The following is a 26,669-nucleotide window of genomic DNA, read 5'->3' as shown; positions in this document are numbered from 1 at the left end:
TTACAACACAAGCCTGTCCTCCTCATGGTAGGTGGGTGCCTGTTCCCCGTATCCCCCAGTTGCACCCACAGCCACACCCCCTCCCCCCATGGCTCCACCCCCTCGCTCCAGGATGGTCTTCTTGCAGTCCATGAGTCTCTCCAGGTCCCTCCACATCTTCATCTGCCTCATGTTGGGGTCGTGGTTGTCGCGGACCATCTTCTGTTTCTCACGCAGACCCCGGCCAAGGTTCTCCTGCTCCTGGATCTTCTTTGAGTACAACTCCCTGAAAAAAGGAACAAATACACTACAGTAAACACAATGAAGCTAAATAACCCAGTAACTTGGCGACCCGTGAAGATCTGGGGTAGAATAGGTCTTCAGCAACCCATGCTTGCCGTAAAAGGTGACTATACTTGTCGCAAGAGGCCACTAACGGGATCGGGTGGCAAGGCTTGCTGACTTGGTTGATGCATGTCATCGTACCCTAATTGCATGGATCGATGCTTATGATATCAATCACTGGATTGTCTGGTCCTGACTCGATTATTTCAACGTCTCATAGCTGGAATATTGCTGAGTGCGACATTAAACAACAAACAAACAAACATTAACTTGGCCAGGCAAGGTAGTGATCTGACAGCAATGATTTGGGTACAATGACTCATGGTAAGATCACATAACCACATCTCTATCCTGTAACCTGCAGAGTGACAAAGTCATGTAATACTAATGACCCTCCGTATATGACTGTAGATAAACCATCTCAAAGTGAGTGAGTGAGTATGGTTTTACACCGCTTTAAGCAATATTCCAGCAATATCACAGCGGGGCACACCAGAAATGGGCTTCACACATTGTACCCATGTCGGGAATTGAACCTGGGTCTTCGGGTCGACGAGCGAACACTTTAACCACTAGGCTACCCGACCACCCCCATCTCATAGTTAAGCCAAGGTATTAACTTGACGCATGAAATCAAAATGTTATGTCCGATATATAATCCGGACCACCAACCTAAAACTACGTCAGCTCATCATTATCCATCATGGAAAATATCAACAAATTTGTACTGAATTATGCAGGTTAATCCTGTTGTTACAGTATCTGGTAACAAAAATGTTCATTGTACCACATTTTCTTGAGTATAGTGTGCACCCATGTATAATGTGCACCCCCCCTAGCGGGTTCAATATTTGGGAAAATGTTTTTTTGAATATTATGCGCAGAAAAAAATTACACCGTACCCCTTCAGTGAAGTCCGGCAAAGGAACGGGTGATGAAAAACTTCGTCAGTACAAATTCGAAATTTGAGATAAAAAATCACCAGACATGTTGACTTACAGTTTAAATTGTATTTTTTGTTCAGCTAGGCATTGTTTTTTTTATCCAGGGATTAAGATTACCTTGTGTATTTTCTCGTAAACTAAGCCGGACACAGCAATCAGCTGTACACACGTTTTCTTGGAATCTACCGGTGATTCGGTCAAAACACACCCAATGATATAACTTTACAGGATTTTAATGCAAGGATCGGCAAAAATTGTATCTGAAACTATTTTTTTATCAGGAATAATATATTCCAATATCTTGTTAATTTAGATACAGCTTTACTAAACATATTTAAAATCATAATAACCCTACGCGAAGCAGCTGATCGCTATTGCCGGGTATTATTTTTTACATGGAACCAGTCTGACCAGTCACCGTCAAGGCTCCAGTGCACGTGATCGCGTGATCACGAGAATTACGTGTTGACATAGAATCGCCCAACAAAAACAAATATGACTTTTAATAAATCAAAGTATGGCATTTATGATATATGTTTCCATTCTCTGTCAACTAAAGTTCGTTTCAAGGCGTCAATTTTGAATAAAATTAATGAAATAAGTTACAAACATAAGTCCAGATATACAAAGCACACTTTTTATAGGCAGACAGTGTAATTACATGAATAATTTGCGAACTTCAGTACAGATTTGTTGACATAGTATTTCTGGTGTTACGTGCTCATGGTAATGTCTTTCCATGGGGGACAAAAACATCAAAACTCATTAATTCGTGTATAATGTGCACCCCCTTCTACACAGCTGTGTTTTTTGGAAAAAAGTGTGCACTATACTCAAGAAAATACGGTATATCTGGACTTATGTTTGTAATCCATTTTATTAACTTTATTAAAAATTTCATTCAATAATGTCCAAAATTTCATTCAATAATTTCGGCGAAATCCTGTGTCCCTACAAAACAACTTCCATTTACCCGATTCCATAAGGTCGGCTTTACCACACACCGTGACAGTGAGTGAGTGAGTGAGTGAGTTCAGATTTAACATCACATCGGCAGTATTTCAGCCATATCGTGACGATATACCGTGACAGTACCAACTCACATTATTCACAGCAACCAGAATCACATTACCGCTATTGATGCCTCGATACAAACCTTAGTTGACAGAGAATGGATAATACATATGTTGGTTGGTTGGTTGGTTTGTTGTTTAACGCCCCACTCAGCAATATTCCAGCTATATGACGGCGGTCTGTAAATAATCGAATCTGGACCAGACAATCCAGTGAATGACATCATGAGCATTGATCCACGCAAGTGGGATACGATGACATGCATCAACCAAGTCAGTGCGTCTGACCACCCGATCTCATTGGTTGCCTCTTACGACAAGCATAGTCGCCTTTTACGGCAAGCATGGGTTGCTGAAGACCTATTCTACCCCGGATGTTCACAGGCCGAATACATATGTCCGAACTGTCCTATTGGTCATAGTGTAGCATGCTTGCCCACCTCATAGTGCGTTTCTTCTCCTGTGGGTCGGAGGAGACATACGCCTTCATCTCCTCCTGCACCTTGGTCAGCTGGATGCTGAGGACGTTGATCATGGAGGAGAGGTAGTGGTAGCGCGACTCCTCGGCCTGACACTCCTCCTGATAGCCTCGAACCTCCTGGTCCAGCCTCGTCATGTTACTCTCCAACCCAGCAGATGTGCGGTCATACGTCACCTTCTTCGCTTCATGTTCAGGCTGCAGTTGCTGTAGAGGGGAAAAAAGCAATCAGAGTGAGTGAGTGAGTATGGTTTAATGACCCTTTTACCAATATTCCAGCAATATCACGGCGGGGGATACAAGATAAGGGCTTCACACATTGTACCCATGTGGGGCACCGAACCCGGGGCTTCATGGTGACGAGTGAACACTTTAACCACTAGGCTACCCCACCGCCCCAATCATAAATCAGCAATACACCCTTCCAGAAAGAGTGTGTCAATTGGGTTTAATGCCTCGTGGAACAGTATTTCAGTTATATCTGTTGGCTTGCTGTGGAGGAAGCCCGACGTGATGCAGGTGATGTTTACTACAGGGCGAAACCTATGAGCATAGTGTGGAGCAGACAAACCAAGAATCATAACCACAACAAATCTGAGATTAAATCCCACAATCTTCAGATTCTGGCATGTCTAAGGGAAGCAACCCTGCACAGCAAATTCCTGCATGTCAGATGACTGGGGCACTGCTTCCAGTTTGAGTAAGTGAATAAGGTTTAACATAGCTTTGAGAAGTCAATATAACTAATGCAACTGGTCAGTGAGTGAGTTGGGTCTAATGCTACTTTGAAGACTACATCACGCCATGTCAGTTTGATGAGGGAGGAAAGCCCTGAAGTGATGCAGGTCTCAGACGTTTACCACTTCGGTGAAACCCACGAGCACGGGTATGGTGCTGACAGACATAGAAACATAATCAGGGAAACCTGGATTTGAACCCACTTTCATAGATTTCTGGCACGTCTACCACTTCTTTCAGAAGGTGAGGTGAGGTGGGGTTTAACATCGCGGCCAAGATTATTGCACTTATATAGCGACATGTATGCACATGTGTGTGTGTGTGTGTGTGTGTGTGTGTGTGTGGCTGATTGTACTAGTCCGGACTGATGCCGATTTATAGTGCTTGCTCACTGAGATACCATGCAGCAGTCTAACATGAATACCCCACTCAGACACAGTATACTGACTCCGAGCTGACCAGTCCTCGGTTTAGCCCCTTAATGCCGATCGCCAGAAAAGGTAACAACAAGTACCAACTTTTAACGTCTTTTGGTATGACACGGCCTGGGATCGAACCCAGGACCTTCCGCTCTCCGGGCGGACGCTCTACCACTAGACCACAGAGGTGGTCCCCTTTCAGAAGGTACTCTGTAAGGAGGGCATACTATTTTGTAACACTCAGCGAAACTCAAAGGATGACGGAATTGGGGGTTCACAGCATTACCAAAATCTCAGGATTCAAATTAATTTCTATATTTTCCACAGCCTGAAACTACTAACCTGCATTCTCTCTCTCAGGGGCCTTGTTTCTCGCAGGACCGGAGCAAGTGTGTTTCTCTTCTCTGCTATAGCTGTGTGGAGCCTGCGAACCATGTCGGAGATGTCGTCCAGGGTGCGGCCCTTGAAGTCATCCACCTCACTCTTCATGGAGGACACCTTCTCCAGGTCCTCCTGAGTCTGGCGGTACCCCTCCACGCCCCGCTTCCTCTCAACAGCAGACTGTACAAGACACACATTAGTGAGTGAGTATGGTTTTACGCTGCTTTTAGCAATATTCACATCACCAGCAATATCACGGCGGGGGACACTAGAAATGGGCTTCACACATTGTACCCATGTCGGGAATTGAACCCGAGTCTTCAGCGTGACAAGCGAACGCTTTAACCACTAGGCTACCCGACTGCCCTCCAGCAGGAATGAGCAAACTTGGTAAAAAATAAGCAAGTTCATAAAAATCCACACAAAACACATGTTAATGTTTTCTACTCAAAAAAAGTTCCAGAACACCCAATACTATGGTCAATCTGTCATGCCACAATAGTAATATGAAAGAACCGGTGTTCTTTAACTTCTTTTGAGTAGTATAATAGTATTGTCGACGTATTCTTTAATGATATTACAATGATAATGACAACACATTGTTGATGTGTTGACCCACACAGCTGCTGTTTTCCAATACAGAAAGCATTGCTTCCTTACTCTAACTATTGTTGATAATAAAGAGATTATTATAGTTGTTTGTACCGATTTTCCTCGCTCTAGATTGGGAGCTACATAAAATTCAGATACATGTTTCATAAAATCAGTACAACACATACACACTCTGACATAGACACAGGCATCATTTAACACGTTTTAAGTTTGTATCTTTTTAAAGATTCACTCAGCAATATTCCAGCCACTCGATGATGAAGGCTTGTGAATTGGGTCTGGACCAGACAATCTGACAATCGGGATTCAAACCGATGTAAGGTTTCTGGCATGTCTGAGGGACACGACTCTGCATAGCCACCCATGTCCCACATGGCCATGGAACTCCTTCACTATCGGGTGTCTGAAGTGTAAGTGTGACTCCCTCACCAGCTGCGAGTTCATGTGGTCGTCCCTCTGTCTGAGGATCTCCTCGGTGCGAGATAGCACCCCCAACTCAGCTCGCAGCTCCGCCAGCTCCTTCCGCTTCTCCTTGTACACTGTGCTCTTCGACCGTAGCTTGTTCACGTATCTCTTGAACTAAACGCAAAACCAGGGATTAAAGAAATACCTCTTTTGTTTAAAAAATGCATCCTTGACCATCTCCCCAAGCGTCCACAACTACTTACGTCTTCTCCCTTACACACCTCCCACCTCGGCATGCTTCACCATCTCCCCACCCCACCTCCTCTACTACTTACATCTTCTCCCTTGAGCACCTCTCCCCCTCTCAGCATCCTTCACCATCTCCCTGTCCAACCTACACCAGTTACGTCTTCTCCCTTATGCACCTCTCCCCCCTCGGCATCCTTCACCATCTCCCCAACCCACCTCCTCTACTACTTACATCTTCTCCCTTACGCACCTCCCCCTCTAAGCATCCTTCAGCAACTCCCCATCCAACCCAATCCCAGAAACACCCTCCTCCCACTTCTTTCTCCGCCTCCCTTACGCACCTCTTCCCCCACTTGGCATCCTTCACCATCTCCCCACCCCACCTCCTCTACTACTTATGACTCTCCCTTGAGCACCTCCCCCCTCGGCATCCTTCACCATCTCCCCACCCCACCTCCTCTACTACTTACGACTCTCCCTTGAGCACCTCTCCCGCCTCGGCATCCTTCACCATCTCCCAAACCCCACCTCCTCCACTACTTACGTCCTCTCCCTTGAGCACCTCTCCCCCCTTGGCATCCTTCACCATCTCCCCACCCCACCTCCTCCACTACTTACGTCCTCTCCCTTGAGCACCTCTCCCCCCTTGGCATCCTTCACCATCTCCCAACCCCAACCCACCCCACCCCACCTCCTCCACTACTTACATCCTCTCCCTTGAGCACCTCTCCCCCCTCGGCATCCTTTACCATCTCCCCATACCACCTACACCACTTACATCCTCTCCCTTTAGCACCTCTCCCGCCTTGGCATCCTTCACCATCTCCCCACCCCACCTCCTCCACTACTTACGTCCTCTCCCTTGAGCACCTCTCCCCCCTCGGCATCCTTCACCATCTCCCCACCCCACCTCCTCCACTACTTACGTCCACTCCCTAAAGCACCTCTCCCCCCTCGGCATCCTTCACCATCTCCCCACCCAAACCCACCCCACCTCCTCCACTACTTACGTCCTCTCCCTTGAGCACCTCTCCCCCCTTGGCATCCTTCACCATCTCCCCACCCCACCTCCTCCACTACTTACGTCCTCTCCCTTGAGCACCTCTCCCCCCCTCGGCATCCTTCACCATCTCCCCACCCAAACCCACCCCACCTCCTCCACTACTTACGTCCTCTCCCTTGAGCACCTCTCCCCCCTTGGCATCCTTCACCATCTCCCCACCCCACCTCCTCCACTACTTACGTCCTCTCCCTTGAGCACCTCTCCCCCCTTGGCATCCTTCACCATCTCCCCACCCCACCTCCTCCACTACTTACGTCCTCTCCCTTGAGCACCTCTCCCCCCCTCGGCATCCTTCACCATCTCCCCACCCAAACCCACCCCACCTCCTCCACTACTTATGTCCTCTCCCTTGAGCACCTCTCCCCCCTCGGCATCCTTCACCATCTCCCCACCCCACCTCCTCCACTACTTACGTCCTCTCCCTTGAGCACCTCTCCCCCCTCGGCATCCTTCACCATCTCCCCACCCCAACCCACCCCACCCTACCTCCTCCACTACTTACGTCCTCTCCCTTGAGCACCTCTCCCCCCTCGGCATCCTTCACCATCTCCCTCTTCTGGTCGACCTCCTGCATGGCATGGTTGTACTCCTCCCTCATGTCTCTCAGTCTCTCGGCCGCCGCCACCTTCTTGTGGGCAATAATCCCTGCCTAGACACACAACATCACACCTTCAGAAACCACAATACACTGCTGTCAACTCTCCCACAATACAACTAGTATTTTTTTACCATCATCTGGTCAGGACTCCAAAGTCCGACGATAAACTCACTTGAAAATCGTATCATTTAGTTTCAATTTTGGCCACAGAATCTGATAATACGAGAGGAGTGTCTCAACCGGACAGATGCAAAATCATAAATTAACTTCATACAAGTCATAACAACATGGGCTCACATTCGAAGAAGCCAGTGTAAGGTTGAATAACATGTGACCCTTTCATTACCAGTGTCTATGAAGATTTAGACCTTGTGATCATATATTTGTAGATTGGCCTATTATTCATATTAATTCTAACATGAATTTGGAATTTACTCGATTCTGATTGGTCAATCAGAGGCTATTAAATCACAATAAACCCCCTCTGATTGAAACAGCTGGTTTGACGGCCGCATCCCCGCGGAAGCTAATATTCACAGAAAGTACTATTTTCAGTCATTGTCGGTAGGCATATTAAAATAATTACATCTACAATTACAGGTTACGAAATGCACAGATGCGGTTACTACAATATTCAAAGGATGTGTGGCAATACATTACGTGCAGAAAAACACGACAGAAATCAACAAAGGGAATGTATTTACGTTTTGGAGACAACAGAGAGCTTGGAATTTTGGCGCTTTTCTATATACGACTGTGACGTCATATGTTTTGCGTCACAATGAGCGATATGACGTCATAATGGTGATGCGCGATGCAGAGCGAAAGCCTTGCAAAGCTTGCTTTGTTTTCTTTAGGGATGCCCACCTCATATTAGCTTACCAAGTTGCCGTGCTTATATGCTTTCAATGCCTGTCATATGTTCGAGTGAAGTATAACGGTGTAAACAAACTGCTTGAGTATATACAGCACCATATTTTGTTCGGTGATTCCGTAATTCAGATCAATAACCCACGCAAAACACTGAACTCAACCCATGCCGCTTCACTCAGTATATTTGCTAACACCAAAGAGTTCGCGTTTTATTTAGTAATGGTAGAATGGAGATAAACATACTGTGTTTTCAATGTAGAGCTAGGTTACCTGTAGATTTAACCCCACTAAATTTAACATTTCCAAAATTCGGTTCCAAATTCAATTTAGCGGGGTTAAATCTACAGGTACCCGGTAACCTAGCTCTACATTGAAAACACAGTATGTTTATCTCCTAATTAAGGAAGAAATAATATTTTCCTAGTCATGATCCAGTGATTTCAAGGGTCCTAAGATTCAAATATTGTTTCAGCAAACCGTATGGACACTAAAATCCTCTTTGATTTTAAGAACTACATTTATCCAAAAGTTATCTTAATCAACATTCTTACAGTTTTGCTCAGACTTTCATTATTTCTTGTTTTGCCATATTTTGCATGTATCTCACATATTATTATTACAGCACCACCCTGGCAGAGTTCAAGGTTTACCTGTTGCCGGAACAGTGACAGCTTGTCATCCGTGGGCTCGGTGCTCATCATGCGCTTCTCAGTCAGCTTGTTCACCTCGGAGTTCAGCTCAGTGATCTGTCAATGTATGCTCAGGTCAGAACCTTTCAGTTGTGTTTGTTTGTTTGTTTAACGCCGCACTCAGCAATATTCCAGCTATATGACGTCAGTCTGTAAATAACCAAGCCTGGACCAGACAATCCAGTGAGTGACATCATGAGTATCGATCCACACTTTTTGGATACGATGACATGCATCAACCAAGTCAGTGAGCCTGACCACCTGATCCTGTGAGTGGCCTCTTACGACAAGCATAGTCGCCCTATCCATTCAGGAGTGAACACTACTTTGTACAGCTTTTCAGTAGTCTGACTACATGTCGATCTGGCAGGAAAAGAAACTGCAAAACCTCACAGCCTATTCAAGGCATTTTTACGTTGATAATAAACATGTCAGAAATGTTCAACTTGAATTCCAACAGATTTACAGAAATAAAAGCTGCATCAACACAAGCTCACCATTACCAATATTATGTTGTCAGTTTTAATTTTAGACCTTACCTGGTCGTTAAGATCATCGAGGTCAGACTGTCCCATGGCTGGCACGGCCACGACCTTCTGCAGGTCCTGTACCGCCTTCTTGCGGGCAGAGATGTCCTTGGGCAGTCTCTCCTTCACGATGTAGCCGTTGGCCCTGGTCTCCTCCTCCAGATGCTGCATCAGGGCTGTAACACAACAGTACCACTCGAGACTCCTCCAAAAGTTCCAAAACAGGAAAATAAATGTTAAGTTAGTATATTTCATTGTTTGATCGCATAATGTTTGTATGTTTGTTAGTTTGTTGTTTAAATACGCACTCAGCAATATTCCAACTATATGAGTATATGACGGCAGTCTGTAAATAATTGAGTCTGGACCAGACAATGCAGTGCTTGACATCATGAGCATTGATCCACGCAATTGTCACTGTCTGGGGTCACTCTACTCCGGGGTACTAGACTATGGACCCACTGTCTGGGGTGGCCCTACTCCGGGGTACTAGACTATGGACTCACTGTCTGGGGTTGCTCTACTCCGGGGTACTAGACTATGGACTCACTGTCTGGGGTTGCTCTACTCCGGGGTACTAGACTATGGACCCACTGTCTGGGGTGGCTCTACTCCGGGGTACTAGACTATGGACTCACTGTCTGGGGTTGCTCTATTCCGGGGTACTAGACTATGGACTCACTGTCGAGTTGCTCTACTCCGGGGAACTAGACTATGGATCCACTGTCTAGAGTTGCTCTACTCCGGGGTACTAAACTATGGGCTCACTGTCTGGGGTGGCTCTACTCAAGGGTACTAGACAATGGACTCACTGTCTGGGGTGGCTCTACTCCGGGGTACTAGACTATAGACCCACTGTCTGGAGTGGCTCTACTCCAGGGTACTAGACTTTAGACCCACTGTCTGGGGTGGCTCTACTCCGGGGTACTAGACTATGGACTCACTGTCGAGTTGCTCTACTCCGGGGAACTAGACTATGGACTCACTGTCTGGGGTTGCTCTACTTCGGGGACTAGACTATGGACTCACTGTCTGGGGTTGCTCTACTCTGGGGTACTAGACTATGGACTCACTGTCTGGGGTGGCTCCTACTCCGGGGTACTAGACTATGGACTCACTGTCTGGGGTTGCTCTACTCCGGGGTACTAGACTATGGACTCACTGTCTGGGGTGGCTCTACTTCGGGTACTAGACTATGGACCCACTGTCTGGAGTTGCTCTACTCCGGGGTACTAGACTATGGACTCACTGTCTGGGGTGGCTCCTACTCCGGGATACTAGACTATGGACTCACTGTCTGGGGTTGCTCTACTTCGGGGTACTAGACTATGGACTCACTGTCTGGGGTGGCTCCTACTCCGGGGTACTAGACTATGGACTCACTGTCTGGGGTGGCTCCTACTCCGGAGTACTAGACTATGGACTCACTGTCCGGGGTGGCTCCTACTCCGGGGTACTAGACTATGGACTCACTGTCTGGGGTGGCTCCTACTCCGGGGTACTAGACTATGGACCAACTGTCTGGGGTGGCTCTACTCCGGGGTACTAGACTATGGACTCACTGTCTGGGGTGGCTCCTACTCTGGGGTACTAGACTATGGACCAACTGTCTGGGGTGGCTCTACTCCGGGGTACTAGACTATGGACTCACTGTCTGGGGTGGCTCCTACTCCGGCCTGTCGGACCTGCTGCAGCTGGGCCTGCATCCGTTTGATCCTCTGCTCCGAGTGCTGGATCTGGGGAGGTAAGGAGACTTACATAAGGTTGGTTGCTGAATAAATTTGTTGCAAGTGATTCTATGGTATCTGATCTGCTAACAAAGCAATTTGTCTTTCCGTTAATGTTTCCATAAACTGACACAAAATAAGACATGCCCACTATTGGCCTTCTGTTTCCTGATTGGCTGATAATAGAATGGGACTATTGTTGTATTGTTGCCCTGAATGAAGTCACTGATTTCGTACTGTTGTCCACAGTTTTGTTGAAATATTGATTTATAAGAATTGATTTCAATATGGTTTTGCGTTATTTAGTTATAAACATAAAACTGAGATTAAGTTATAAACATAAAACGGAGATTACACTATGTAAATATTGCACAGTCAGAGCATAACGTTTATTTTTTATACTTATTCTGCATTACATAATGCACATTGCTCTTACTACAGAAGTCCAAACTGGAAATGAATGACAATCTATAAGTGTCTTCAGTAACTCTTTTGCCCAACATGGACGCAAACTTGTTCAGGGAAAAGCTTTTAGAAATATGGATGCAGCAGATCCAGTCCTTTGAAAATGGGGTCGGACTACCCAGGTGACAATGAGAACAAAAACTGATAGAGAGACTAACAAAGTTTGAGACATCAGGTGACAGACAAGAAAGGAGGCGCACTCTACTATTGCACCCCATCCCACCCCCCATCCCACCCCCCATCCACCCCCCATCCACCCTATTCTGGATCTGTATCTGCAAGCAGATGGTGTGTGTAAGGTCTGTGTACGAGTTAGAGGTGAACCGATACATTCAGGTCTTGATACGATACATATCACGATACATAGGTCATGATGTATCGTGCAACAAATATTTAGGTCAAATCACGTAGAAAATTCTTGACCATAAATATTTCAGAGCAGGTTCCAAAGGAAAAGCTAGTGGTAGACACATGTTCACAGCTGCTCTTTTAGTAGTGAACTTGAAAAGCTAATTACAACTCATTTTGCAATATGACAAAAATGGTGGTGTGGGGGTCATTAAACAAGTAGTAACATATTTTAGCAAGTGTTATGTCTTGTATCGACACAGCAAAAAATTATCATGTATCGTGTCGTCACATGACGGTACTCCGATGTATCGTTTCACCCCTAGTAAGGGTGTGGTGTACATCTTCATCACTTACGTTCATCAGCTGCTCCTGTCTCTGGGCGGCGATCTTCTTCTCGCGGTCCCGCTCCAGACGCAGGTTCTTGGCCACGTTCATCATCACCTGGGAGTTGGGGTGAGACTCCACCTGCACAGCAACAGGCGACACAAATGCACACTACATTCACACTTCAACAGGGCAGTCAGGACATTTCTGTAGGCCAGGACCCAACTCCCATACTTCAACATAGGCTTACGACTGTCGTAGCACTAAGGTGATCGTAACTCCCATACTTCAACATAGGCTTACGACAAGTTGTAGCACTAAGATGATTGTAACTCCCCTACTTTAACACAGGCTTACGACCGTCGTAGCACTAAGATGAAAGTAACTCCCTTACTTTAACATAGGCTTACAACTGTCGTAGCACTAAGATGAACGTAACACCCCTACTTTAACATAGGCTTACCACCGTTGTAGCAATAAGACAATCGTAACTCCCATACTTCAACATAGGCTTACCACCGTCGTAGCAATAAGATGAAAGTAACTCCCTTACTTTAACATAGGCTTACAACTGTCGTAGCACTAAGATGAACGTAACACCCATACTTTAACATAGGCTTAAGAACGTCATAGCATTAAGATGAACGTAACTCCCATATTTTCTTATATGCTTATAATTATCATAGCACTGAGACGATCGTAACTCCCATACTTCAACATAGGCTTACGACCGTCGTAGCACTAAGATATCGTAACTCCCATACTTTAACATAGGCTTACGACCATCATACCACTCAGATCATTAGTGTAACTCCCATATTTTAACATAGGCTTACGATCTTCGTAGCACAAGAGATGATTGTAACTGCCTCACTTTAACATGTGCTTTAAACCATCGTAGCACTAAGATGATCGTAACTCCTGGCTTACGACTGTCGCAGAACTAAGATGATCACAACTCCCATACTTTAACATAGGCTTACGACCATCGCTTTGTGCAACTGAGTTCTGTTCAATAAAGTCAATGAAATCAATAAACCAAGCAGATCCTGGCAGCTGAGGGAAGCAACTCAGGTTCACTGTCTGGACATACCTTGCGGCGTAGTCTCTCGATACGCTTGATGAGTTGTTCCTTCTCGTCCTCCATGTTGGCAATGTCCTTACGGATCTCCCCTGTGGTGTGTCCGGAGTTCCGCAGAGTCTCAGCCTGTTTGTGGAGGTCCTTGAACTGCTCCATCATCTCTTCATACTGGAGAAGAAGTGAGTGAGTTAGTGTGTGAGTGAGTGAGTGAGTGAGTGAGTGAGAGAATGAGTGAGTTCGTGAGTGGTTGGATTGGTGAGTGAGTGAGTGAGTGGGTGTGTGTGTGGGGTGCTTGGGTGAGTGAGTGAGTGTATGGATTGGTGAGTGAGTGAGTGAACACAGCTTTGTTAGATTATGGTATTCACAATCATGAGCCACATGTGTGACTAACATCCAAAGTGATGCATCTCTTTTAGCTATTTACCATTTTGGTGAAACCTTTTGCAATTTTTGTTTGTTGTAATCACTCTGGACCAATCAATCCAGTGATCATGAGCAACGATATATGACGTCAGGGTACAATGACATGCAAACAAAGTCATGGAGACTGACCACCTGATCCCTTTGGTTGCCTCTTTGACCAGAATGGGTTCCGGGTGCTCTATTCAAACCAGGAATCCCCACAGAACAATCATGCTAGGTCAAATGTTAAGTTTGCTGAACATGCATACAGAATGAGTGAGTAACTTACTGATGTCATGACATCATAGTCATTGGTCACTGACAAAATACACCTTTGTTTGTTTTGTTTGTCTGTTGTTTAACGTCACACTCAGCAGTCTGTAAATAATCAAGTCTGGACCAGACAATCCAGTGATTGACAACATGGTATACGATAACATGCATCAACCAAGTCAGCGAACCTGACCACTCAATCCCGTTAGTCACCTCTTACGACAAGCATAGTCGACTTTTACAATAATACACCTAGTCACACAGAAATGCTTCATTGAAAACAGCTTTTCACAACATGAAGATTCATACTGAGAAATTCACTACACACCAATATCAAGCCGTACAGGATTTTACGAGCTGAATCTATTCGGCTTGCTGACCATGACAGTTGCTTTTTTCCATGACGACCTACCTGGTTATAGATGGAGACGATGTCCTCCTCAGTCATGATGGCCGCTGGCACCTCCACTTTCACCAGGTATTTGGCCAGGTAAGCTCTCTTCTGCAGGTCGATGACCCGGGGCAGCATCCATTCCAGAATGGGGTATATGATGGGCTTTTCCCCCTGGACCAAACCAGCTCTGAAGGCACTCCTAACGAGGGAAACAATACCATCAGCAAGGGATGGAAACAAACATACAGCTCATATCAATCACATTCTTCCACCTACAAGTACCCTTGAAATCTGCTTGTTAGGTTTTGTTTGTTTGTTGTTTAATGCTGCACTCAGCAATAATCGAGTCTGGACCAGTGATTAATATCAAGAGCATCGATCCACACAATTGGGATTGATGACATGCGATCCCAGTAGTCACCTTTTACGACAAGCATAGTCACCTTTTACCAGTTTACGGCAAGAATGGGTTGTTAGGGAAACGTCATTTGATAATGATGGAAACAAATACACGAACACTAAATTACATGGCCTAATAATGATTAACAAGTTTCCGACATAAAATTCTCTGATTTTCAAGTTCCCTTGAAAGATGTTTCTTAGGGTCAAAGTTAGTTATTGACAAAAACATTGATCCCCAATTGTGACCTGGGTTCAGTGTAACTATTGGCCATATCATATTATATCTAGAGTCATTTCTGCATGGATTGGGATTGATTTGTGTGGAAAAGAATGAGGGACTGCAGAAATTTGGTGAAAAGATGGAAAAATTGCAAAAAACATAACCACGTGAGAGCCTGGCGCCAAAACACACTAAGGTATAGGTATGGGAAGATCTGCAACAATCTTTTCAACAACTCTTTTAGTTTCTTCATTCTTAGCAAACACAGCAGAATAACACAGTTAATGCTGACATTTCTGGAAGCATTTCTGTAGGAGGCAACCGACTATGATTAATCAGAGCATTATTTTAAACTGACAGAAACAAAATATCTGAACACTAATACCGTATTCGACGTAATAAGCGCCCAGGGCGCTCTTAAAATTAGAAATAGGGGGCTCTTATTAGAATATTATTTTGGTAAAAAAAAACAGAGTTGAAAGATAAATTTCGTGGTTTATGCTGACAGCCTGAAATGTTTATGTAAAACGGATATATTTTTCTAGAATTTAATTGCCCATAACTAAGGGTGCATATAACCCACAAGTGCGTATTGTACGCAAATAAACAAGTCTTGTGAATATTGATCAATCGGAAGGGGTGCTAATTGGGATTGTTCACGAGCCAATGTATCAGCAAATACCGCCGTGGGCGCTTATTAGAGCGAGGCGCTTATTACGTCGAATACAGTATTACATAATAATGCTGTACAAGGTTACATTGTAAGCTAAGTAAGCTGTTAGTATATTGTGAATTTACCTTCCAAGTACATACAAAGTCTATTAAACACGCGTAAGCTGATTTTGTTCATCTGTTTCTGACAGAAATGGAGACATTCTGCAAAAGTTGTTATTTTTCCCTTTTTGACACCAGTTATCAAATAGGCACAAAGTGCATGCATGCAGTATTATGATATTGTTTTCTAAAAAGACAGGCATAGACACAGTCACAAGAAGCCCGCTAAGTTTGTTATTTTGGCAGGGAGCCAAGCTCCTAAGATGAATATTGTAGAAGCCAAACCTAAGTTTCTAGGGACCAACCTTTTTTTGCAAGGACTGATGGGACACATGTTTTGCACACGTTTCATTTGAGATAGGAAATAAGTTAGCGATGGCTTCATTGAGTAAAGTCCAAAGATGGTATTCAGTTGTAATAGACAGGTACATTAAGTCATACAGTAAAACACGGATATAACAAAGTACAAGGCACTGGTGGAATCAGTTTGTTTTAAACGTTGTTTGTTATATACTTTTTAACTCATAAACGTCCGCCATCTTGGATAAAACAAAACACACTACACATAATTGCACATTGACTTGTATTAGCAGTGATCACTTTGTAGCATTCAACTGATACCCTTTAGTAGGATTCATTTAATAACACTAGAAATGGGCTTCACACATTGTACCAATGTCGGGAATCAAACACGGGTCTTCGGCGTCACGAACCAACCCTTTAACCACTAGGCTACCCGACCGACCCTGAAGAGAGCTGTAGATAAATCTAGGTCGCCAATCATAAATTTAAGTTGCCCAAATGGTCGCTACTTAGAGGGCTGGACTATTTCATTAGCTTTACACAGGATGTGCGACCATAGAATTTGCTGGGTCTTCGTTGGAAGCTCAAAGGAGGCAGAATGGTCGCCAAGGTCGTTCCAAGGTGGTACACAGGTTCAGACATAGCCATAGACACCATGGTCGCCGTGACTTTTTTAACATGTTCAAACAGTTGCACAAAGGTCGCTGAGGAGGTTGGTTGCTGAGGAGGTTGGTTGCTCAAAGGTGGCTCAAACGAGGCAGAAGGGGGGCACAAGCATTGCCTTTGTCGCAGAATGAAGGCACAGTGGTCGCCCAATGGTCGCCAGGTAATAGATGCGTTCTGCTGAAATATTTTCCCGTCAATCTGGGCGGCGCTTCTGCCTCCCTTGTGTCTCCTTTGGGCGACCAACAGCGTGCACTGACTGTGACAATCAGCAATCACCGTGCCTCCATTCAGCAACCATGGAAACCTTTGAGACACCATGGCAATGCTTCTGCCGCCCTAGAGCTACCTGTAGAGCCTCCCCAGCCTGCCTATTAATAGAAGAATTGTACCTGCAGTGTTTCATGTGGTTGCAGACGCTGAACAACAACTGGAGCAGTTACATAGAAACCTGATTTTCTGGGTTTAGGCGACCAATGAGCGTCCTGGCCAGTTTTTGATCTCAACACTGTGTATTGAGGCCTTTAGCCAGGGATTGTGAAAATCAGGAGGGACCGGTCGTTATCTCCACACATCTAGTTCTTTAAGCATGTTAAGTTCTTCTCCACACAAAAATAGTCTGCAATGAGCTGCAAACTAGCAAGATTGGACCAAAGGTGTCTACCCCTGAAAAAGCACCAGTGTTAGTAAATATATAACAGCCAATGCCATATAGAGTGGCAGTGGGACGATACACCGATGCATTATATTTAGTGGATCGCGAATTTGTACTTCCTGATACAAATATCATTCACAATCGCACACTAAGTAAAAAGTATCGATTCTTACCTTAATGTATACTTAAATAAATGTTACACCAAACACTATTTACTTGAGACAACAGTAATATTTTTCGCGATTGTGCCATACTGAGCACTGCAAACTGTAAATCATTAGTGTGCCGGGTATTTGGCCATCCTGTCTTACACACCACAGAGAAGAGACATGATACGTATCAGATCGTGAGCAAGGTCTCGTGATATGAATCGCACAGTTGGTGTATCGTCCCAGCCTTAATATATACAGTAGGTAAAGCAGACAGTTGTAGCAGCAGGGTAGTAGAATGTTCTACAATGTTCTACACTATAGAACAATGGGCTCGACAGATTTAAGCAAAGACAAAAGGACTTACGGATCACTGAAAATTAAAACATACAGCATTAGTATGCAACCAAATTTAATGAGGGAACGAACATGTCCACGACGTGGAAATGATCAACTACTGCATAGTTATATGAAGCGTAATGACAAAACAATTCTGTATCAGTTTGAAATTGTCTTAACACACGGAATGGTTCATAAATTGGAACTTTAGAAGTGTAACAATGACTAACGATACAATGGGGTCGCAATATAATATGTATCCCGATTCAGTACTTTTATTTAAGATGATATTCTTTTTTTGCTGGTGAATCACAACCCTGAATCATTTGTTTATAAATTTCAGATATTGAAGATGGGATATTGCAGGGCAGAAACTGATGAGTTGCAAGTTTCAGTTATCATTTACATGTTTTTACACAATAAGTAATGAAACGTAATGTTTTGTTTGTTTGTTTGTTGTTAAACGCCGCACTCAGCAATATGCCAGCTATATGACGGCGGCCAGTAAATAATCGAGTCTGAACCAGACAATCCAGTGATTGATATCATGAGCATCGTTCTACGCAATTGGGATCGATGAGATGCATCAACCAAGTCAGCGAGCCTGACCACCCAACCCCTTTAGTCGCCTTTTATGACAAGCATAGTCACCTTTTACAGCAAGCATGGGTTGCTGAAGACCTGTTCTACCCCGGAATCTTCACGGGTCACCTATGATGTAATGTAATGTAATGTAATGTAATGTAATGTAATGTAATACAGGGGTTGAAAATCAATGTATTGTACCAGTTGTATTGGGGACGTTGTATCGCTGTATCGTTACACCACTATTAAAATTTATGAATATTCCAACAAAAACATTTGAAGTCCACTATTCAATTATCAATACTTCCATGAACAGTTGACATCAACAGAGGATTTGAAAAGTTTGTTTTTGCCATCATTCTTTAAGCAATTACCCAACTTAACCTACACTAGATCACAGCTCCAGATAACTTAAACATCCAAATAGTAGAACAACACCATTATTTACCCAGTGTATTCTTTTCAACTTGTGCAGTGGTATTTCTTTACAGACTTTCATTTACTGCTTGAATGCATGCATCACACATGCATAAACTCTACTACAGTGAATAATGCACAAAACAGGCACTATGTATCGTTTATTGTTGATCAGACGTGCATATAACTGTCGAGAGTTAATGCGACACGTTAGACATTTGGGGCAGCACACGAAGAGATGTATAGAGAGTATTGCATGTGTCAAGTGAAATATCATGTTTCCCTCATCGAGTGACGGGCATAGCCACAAGTGAAAATATCTACTTTTCCCCTGTCATGAGATGAGAGAAACATGATATTTCACGAGACATATTGAATACCCTATTTATTATATACTTTTTGTGTAGTTGTCTCCTGGAAAATTAAATTATTTCATTACTAATTTAAATGCTTGAAACCTAAATTCTCTCTATCTAACACACAGTGACGGTTCACCACCCCTTGCATTTGCGACTTAAAAAGTAGTTTTGTGTTTGCAAAATCTTAAAAAATATAAACAAAAATATTTAGGGTCACTGAAATTCTTTATCATACATTTAAATATGATTATATACAAAATCAACTTTCAGCAATAATATTCTTGAAAACTAGGAGACCTCTGTTGTAAGCGAAAAAATACACGCTGGTCAAGTAACAAAAATGGTGCTTTGCGAATCAAACAGTCTCGATTGATAAGTCAAATGAGAAATTTTCAGTTCATAACAAACATGAAGCGAAATTAACTCCATAAATGACCATCTGTCATTATTTTGCCTTGTCAATGTGAACAGGCCTGATAGTTATGATAAAGGGAGAGAATTTAAGGGGAGGTAACTCTTGCATGATAATAGTTCCATCAGAGTGTTATGTTCACTGCAGTGTAATATCAAGTGTTATGTTCACTGCAATGAAAATATCATTTTTTCAACTTCAGAAAACTCAGACTTTCACACTAAAGTATATATAATAAATATTACAAGTCACCTATCAAAACTATCAATAATATGTATGAATGATGCGAATAAATACTCAATGGCAAAAACAGATATCTGGAGCCCGTCTAGATCTATGAGTGGCAGTTAGTTGAATCTATAACTTGTAACAAGAGAGTATGAATGATGAACTATTTGATATTGATTCAATGAATGACACATTTAACCTTCTAGCACCTCACAGGCAACATAGGTTATATACTCCCCATCATCATCATCATCATCATTATTAGAATCAATGCCAAAAAATTGCTACAATGGTAACAAAAAGTTGATCGTCAATACTATCGTGTCACTTTAATTAGCTGCCTCATAATGAAACTGACTACCATGGACTATGCACTGTCTACAACTGGCATTTTCAAATATGGAGTGAGGGAGTATTGTTTTTCCCTGCTTTTAGCAATATTCCAGCAATATCATAGCGGGGGACACAAGAAATTCGCTTCACACATCGTACCCATGTGCGGAATTGAACCCTGGCTTTCGGTGTGATGAGCGAACGCTTTAACAACACGATTACCCCACCGTCCCTTCCAATATGGGGAAACGAACAACACAACATATATAATTGTACTAAACAATTTAGGTGACCTCCGCAGATATTTGCCTGTCTCTTCAATAACCTCTATTTTATTTGGCCCGTCAAATTTAGTTACTTGATCAAATTTATCTTGCCTTAACATGTTAATCATGCTGTTTTTATTGTTTTAGATGATTTTTTTTAAACATCTCAATCAGGACTCGATTTAGCTTCATAAAACATGCACCAGTGCAAGTTATTATTGAAAAATGCATCCTAATATTTATGTCTACATAAAACAATACCGTATTCGACGTAATAAGTGCCCCGCTCTAATAAGCGCCCACGGCGATATTTATTAATATATTGGCTTGTGAACAACCCCAATTAGCACCCCTTCCGATTGATCAATGTACACAAGACTTATTTATTCGTGTATAATACGCACTCGTGTGTTATATGCACCCTTAATTATGGGCAATAAATTCTGGAAAAATATATCTGTCGTATATAAACATTTCAGGCTGTCAGCATAAACCACGAAATTTATCTTTCAACTCTGTTTTTTTCCACCAAAATAAGAGTCCCTATTTCTATTTTTGAGAGCGCCCTGGGCGCTTATTACGTCGAATACGGTATACATAATTGTCTAACCCTTGTTTGTCCACACGTCAATCTTTGAACACATTCAGTACCTCTAAGCTATACTTACCAGTGTAATTCAGGACACATGACACAGTCATCAGAGATCTGAGATTGTACTTATTTAGACGTGCATTTACGTTTTAACTTTGATAAATTTATTAGACCAGGGTGGAACCTGGTTTTGTCTTGTGCAACTAGCTCTTCATGTCAGCATGCATGTTAAATCAAGTTCCTTAAATCCAGCACATATATATATAGCACGGTAAAGTTCTATCTCTCAGGCACCATATAGTAAAAATTAAATAAGTGGAGTAAAATTGAACACAGTTTTAATTGCAGCGTTAGAAATTGGCACTAGTCCTGTAGTCCTTGCCAAACTGCCCAGTAGTTAAGGTATCAAAAGGACTAGTAGAAATTCGACATTTTTAATGGTTTTGCTATATGTTATCAATTATCAAGACTAGTGGACAAAAAATGTTAGTTTCTACAGCTGAATTGGCTGGCGCTTTCAACTTGTACCTATAACAGGCTAGGCTGTATGAGTTACAACAGTCTGCAACTGTATTACATTCTCACACAGCTAGTGCGAGTTTTCTGAACACCGCTTTTAGCAATATTTTGGAAATATCACCAGAAGTGAGTGAGAAGGGTTTAACGCCGCTTTTAACAGTATTCCAGTTATATCGCGGTGTGTCAACTAAATGTGGGAGGAAAGCTGAAGTGATGCAGGTATCAGTCGTTTACCACTTCAGTGAAACCTACGAGCACGGGTATGGTGCTGACAAACCTAGAAACATAATGGGGGTGAACCGGGATTCGAAACCACAATCATAGGTTTCTGGGCTGTCCAAGGGACGCAACTCTGCACAGCGAATCGCGGTGCCTTAGACGACTGGGCCACCCGTGCCCCCTGGAAATAGGCTTCCCACATTATACCCTTGTAGAGAGTCAAACCTTTTGATTTACAATCCAACACTTCAACACTAGGCTACCCTGCTGCCCCTCCTACAGCAAGAGGCACATCAATCATATACAAACACATCTCAAAGAATAATTCCAATAAATACCAAAGGATGGAAAAACAAATTTTAACTTAAGAACAAAAAATCAAACAGCGAACAAATATTCCTGATCTGAACAATTCTCACTCCTAGAATGAAACACGACAACCATGTCTGGAACATGTCAAATCAATGAACAGCAACATTAACAAGAAAGCTTAACCTTCCACTCTGCAAGTCTTCATTCCTGGGAGAACTGAACAGAAAACAATTATTGTGGCTACTATTCCAGTTTGTCCTAACTAGACGATAAAGGTGTTTACTTTGGACTCCAAACTAAGTGCCCTTGGCAGGCAAACTAGAGTGAGTGAGTGGGTGAGTGAGTATGGTTTTGCGCCGCTTTTAGCAATATTCCAGCAATATCACAGCGGGGGACACCAGAAATGGGCTTCACACATTGTACCCATGTTGGGTATCGAACCCGGGTCTTCGGTGTGACGAGCGAATGCTTTAACCACTAGACTACCCGAACCTCCTGTATTAACAGTTACTGAGTATAGTTTAAGGCCACCATCTGCAATATTCCAGCAATATCACAGCTTGGACATGAGGCTTCGGATCAGACCACTTGGCTACCCAACCGCCCCGGCAAACCAGAGAAAAGTTGATCATTTTGTTCAAAATAAGGATTTATTTAAAGTTCTTATTTTCTTCAATTAGGAAGTATTTTAAAATTGCATTCAATGCAAAAGTGTAGTACCAAGCAGTGAACCCTGTTTGATCCCCTTGTCCTGTTGTCAGTGGGACAAGTCAGCTTCCCAATAACATTGGCTACATCTTCCTGAGGCAAGGGAGTTAATTGACCATAAAAATCCTGTTTCCACCCTTGTGGAACTAGGCTGAATTTATGGAGTTATACCCTGCTGGATTAAGAGTCTATGCATAGTCCAATCAAAATCGCGTAACGAAATTGACATTCCGTTCGTAAACTGCCATGAAGATTTTGGTTGACTGCAAGATTTGCAAAGCATGTGGATGTCAATTTAGCTTCAACATATACTTTCCAAATCTTTTCATGTTTTTAATCAAGGTGCTTGTGATTTGATGCACTTCGCGAAGTAAGACTTGTTTTATTACAACAAATATCGTCACTGGTGGTACTATGATCGAGGCCATAAATCACATCCAAGTTCATCAAAGGTGGGAACTGGACTTTTGCGGTAGGTTAACTCCCTCGTCTCGGGAAGATGCATTGGTTATCACAGTGTACAGTTATAACTACCCCTGAGCACTGAGGTCTGTATGGGTTAACAATTGAACGCAGTTTTACCCCTTTAGCAATATTCCCATCACAACATGAAACAAATGATTATAAAGTGGTTGTTTATGTGACAATGTCTGATGTGACGTCAATATCTAGTGTAAATTTCTTGTAGGTATATTGAACAAATACAACATAAACTTGGTTTAAAATATTGTGACAAATCTGCCAAAATCTGGAAAATTCAGCTGATAATCATCCTTATTTATGACGAATTTCTACTGAAAGTGAAGCTGAAATTGTTTGAGTGAGATTCTGATATATAATTATAGAAAGCAAGTGACAAAAGTAGACTCACAAGTTGCCGATTTCTGTAGGGGGCTTGTACTTGAGGACCCTGAGGAGCTGGAACACCCTAATGGCGGTCTGATCGGGACTCTCCTCTCGGATGTCAATCTTGTGCTGAAAAATGTTACATTCTGAGGGTAGAGACCAGGACAGTTGAACTTTCATTCTGAGTGTAAAATAAGTAACAGTGACCAGGGTTTCACGTAGCCTATCTGTGAAGATCCAGGGTGGAATAGGTCTTCAGCAACCCATGCTTGCCGTAAAAAGCTACTATGCTTGCCGTAAAAGGCGACTAACGGGATCGGGTGGTCAGGCTCGCTGACTTGGTTGATGCATGTCATCGTATCCCAATTGAGTAGATCGATGCTTATGATGTCAATCACTGGACTGTCTGGTCAAGACTCGATTATTTACAGACCGCCATCATATAGCTGGAATATTGCTGAGTGTGGCATCAAACAACAAATAAACAAACAAAACAAACCTAGCCTATGAAGGTTGGTCATCACGACTCATTGTTCTTTGAGAGTCATGAACACAATTTAGAGAGTAATGTCGTTTTTTTGTCGTCCTGAAAAAGTTTCAGACTCATAAAATTATGTTGTGTCAAATACAATCATAATAGTCCATAAAATTTATTATTAGGATTTTTTTGGATGTTGTGCGAGTCCAGACTGCCTTTGGAGATGTTACCATTTCAATAATATTCCATATTGTCATTTATTGAGCCACGCATTTTCAAATTCATTTTGCCGCGATATAACTGGAATAATGTTAAAAGCGGTGTTAAACCCAACTCACTCACTCACTCAAATTCATTTCAAGTTTGAATAAGCACCTGCACAGATTTCCATAATTTATAAAAGAGATGATATCACATAACTCGGTACATCTCTGATATGACATAACTCAGTAAAATATGATATGATATCACTAGCACTCACCTTAGGGTCAATGAGGGCGAGGATATCATTGAGGACCTGTAGGAGTTGCAATGGCTCCAGGGAATCAAAGGATATCAAGTTGAAGTTCTTGTTGAATGGCTCCTTGGCCAACTCCTGCACAATGCACTTCAATTGCTCACTCATGGCTGCTGTCTAGTCTCCCACTGGGAAGAAATGAAGACTTTTGAAACAGGTCATCATAATACAAGGAAATTCCAAGATGAAATGACCAAAAGTATATTTGAAAAAAACAACAATAAAAATTTGTGATTCATGTGAGTAGTGAATTAATTCATGGTTTCTTCATTAAGATCAATAAGATACTGGCAAATTTCATTAACGATTAATCTGTCTACTCTTTGTTTGTTGTTTAACGCCGCACTCAGCAATATTCCAGCTATATGACGGTGGTCAATAAATAATAGAGTCTGGACCATACAATCCAGTGATTGATATCATGAGCATCAATCCACGCAATTGGGATCAACGGCATGCATCAACCAAGTCAGCATGCCTGACGACCCGATCCCATTAGTCGACTTGTACGACAAACATGGTTGCCTTTTACAGCAAGCATGGGTTGCTGAAGACCTATTCTACCCAAGAATCTTCACGGGTCCTGTCTACTCTATTCTGATTGGTCAATCAGATGTATCAAGTCACAATAGCCACCTCTGACTGACAGAACCAATTTGACAGGAGGCTGGTTGTTGTTTTTACAGAAAGTACTTTTCAATGTTTGTCGGTAAGCATATCTAAATAATTATATGTACAATTACAGGTTACAAACTGCAGAGTGGCGGCTACAACAATGTACAAAGTATGTGTGGCAATACATTTAGGGATAACAATTGACTCTGACAGAGTAGTTTGAGTATAAGGAACCACAGGGCTTTCCCATAGTTGTCCGTGATGTCACATGACTGTCACAATGTGTGACCTGCGACAAAGAAATAAAGCTTATGAGGCTTGCTTAATTTTCTTTAGGGACACATAACAACATAAGCAAAAAGAATGAGTGGTGACCGTGTGTGTCATAAAAAAAGTAATTGTTACTGAAAGGGTGCACATGTGGTTTCGACAGGAAAGTTCTTTCTTACTGTTTACTGATTCCCTCTCTTCTCAGAAAACAGAATATAATTTGATTATGATTTCACCAAAATCAAAGTTAGTAGTACAGTAAACTTTATTTTTTGAATATTTCAGAAAAACATGTAGAAAAAAGTGGAGACAACTGGTCTGTGGACAGCAGGACAGTAAATATTTTGATCAGTGAAATGTATGAATGGTATAACCACCAACAGATAATCAGGATGTTCTATCATATGGTATTTTCGTCAATAATGAATGGGCCATGTTTGCTAACTTTGATCCGTTTTTGACAGCAACATGATTTGTCCCATAATCTATATCTACCCAAGTGTAACAAATTATTTGAGTGTCAGTGCAGTGATACGGGACAACGAATTATTAATTAAAATCAAACGCTCATGGGTTCTAACTTTCTTGAGAATTGAAATGCTATGACATAGTCTTGCCATGTAGGCTGCAGTCTTGCCGTTTTCCTGCTCAGTACGCATCAGAACTTTTGACTCAAGTTGGTAACCAATGTAAACTGAAAGAAATTCATGTGTAATTCCATGTTACAAAGTCTTCTTGACACTATGTAATCAATTCACTGACAAAATCATTTGATGACACATTCACTAACTAGGAACACTCCATGTACATACACATATGTTATCCAGAAACAAAACAAGTCAAAGCACCTGAAAAGATTCCGTTCTTGTCCAGTGTTTTCCTATTTCGAGCAGACAAGAATGCAGCCTCGTTTTCACATGGAAAGTACATCCGGTAAATCCAGAACCAAAATGTTTGGTAATTGCATCATTTCTACAATAAATATCAAACACGTTACTATTTATAAAGGTTTGATATTACATTTTATATTCACAGTCAATAGTATATGTTATGTCTCTAATGACTTTAACGCGAAGGCATGGTTATGACATGATAGCC

At 42.5% G+C, this 26,669-nt stretch overlaps 1 protein-coding gene across 1 annotated transcript; it reads right to left on the bottom strand.

The window, feature by feature from the left end:
- LOC139447461 (intraflagellar transport protein 81 homolog) lies at positions 1 to 26,495 on the bottom strand. Its single transcript, XM_071228841.1, has 14 exons — positions 26,420 to 26,495; positions 24,651 to 24,814; positions 23,717 to 23,820; positions 14,409 to 14,589; positions 13,334 to 13,489; positions 12,271 to 12,381; positions 11,025 to 11,109; positions 9,386 to 9,549; positions 8,808 to 8,903; positions 7,189 to 7,335; positions 5,399 to 5,548; positions 4,319 to 4,537; positions 2,782 to 3,026; positions 1 to 265 (listed from the first exon to the last, which is right to left on the bottom strand). The coding sequence occupies exons 2-14, from the start codon at positions 24,792 to 24,794 to the stop codon at positions 1 to 3; spliced, it is 2,067 nt and encodes a 688-aa protein (XP_071084942.1). The 5' UTR covers positions 24,795 to 24,814; positions 26,420 to 26,495.
- Positions 26,496 to 26,669: the final 174 nt, after the last annotated feature.

Source organism: Haliotis cracherodii, unplaced genomic scaffold (assembly GCF_022045235.1).
Source record: "Haliotis cracherodii isolate W230 unplaced genomic scaffold, xgHalCrac1.p SCAF_7, whole genome shotgun sequence".
NCBI classification, from domain to species: Eukaryota; Metazoa; Mollusca; class Gastropoda; order Lepetellida; family Haliotidae; genus Haliotis; species Haliotis cracherodii.
This window is presented reverse-complemented; position numbering and strand designations above follow the sequence as displayed.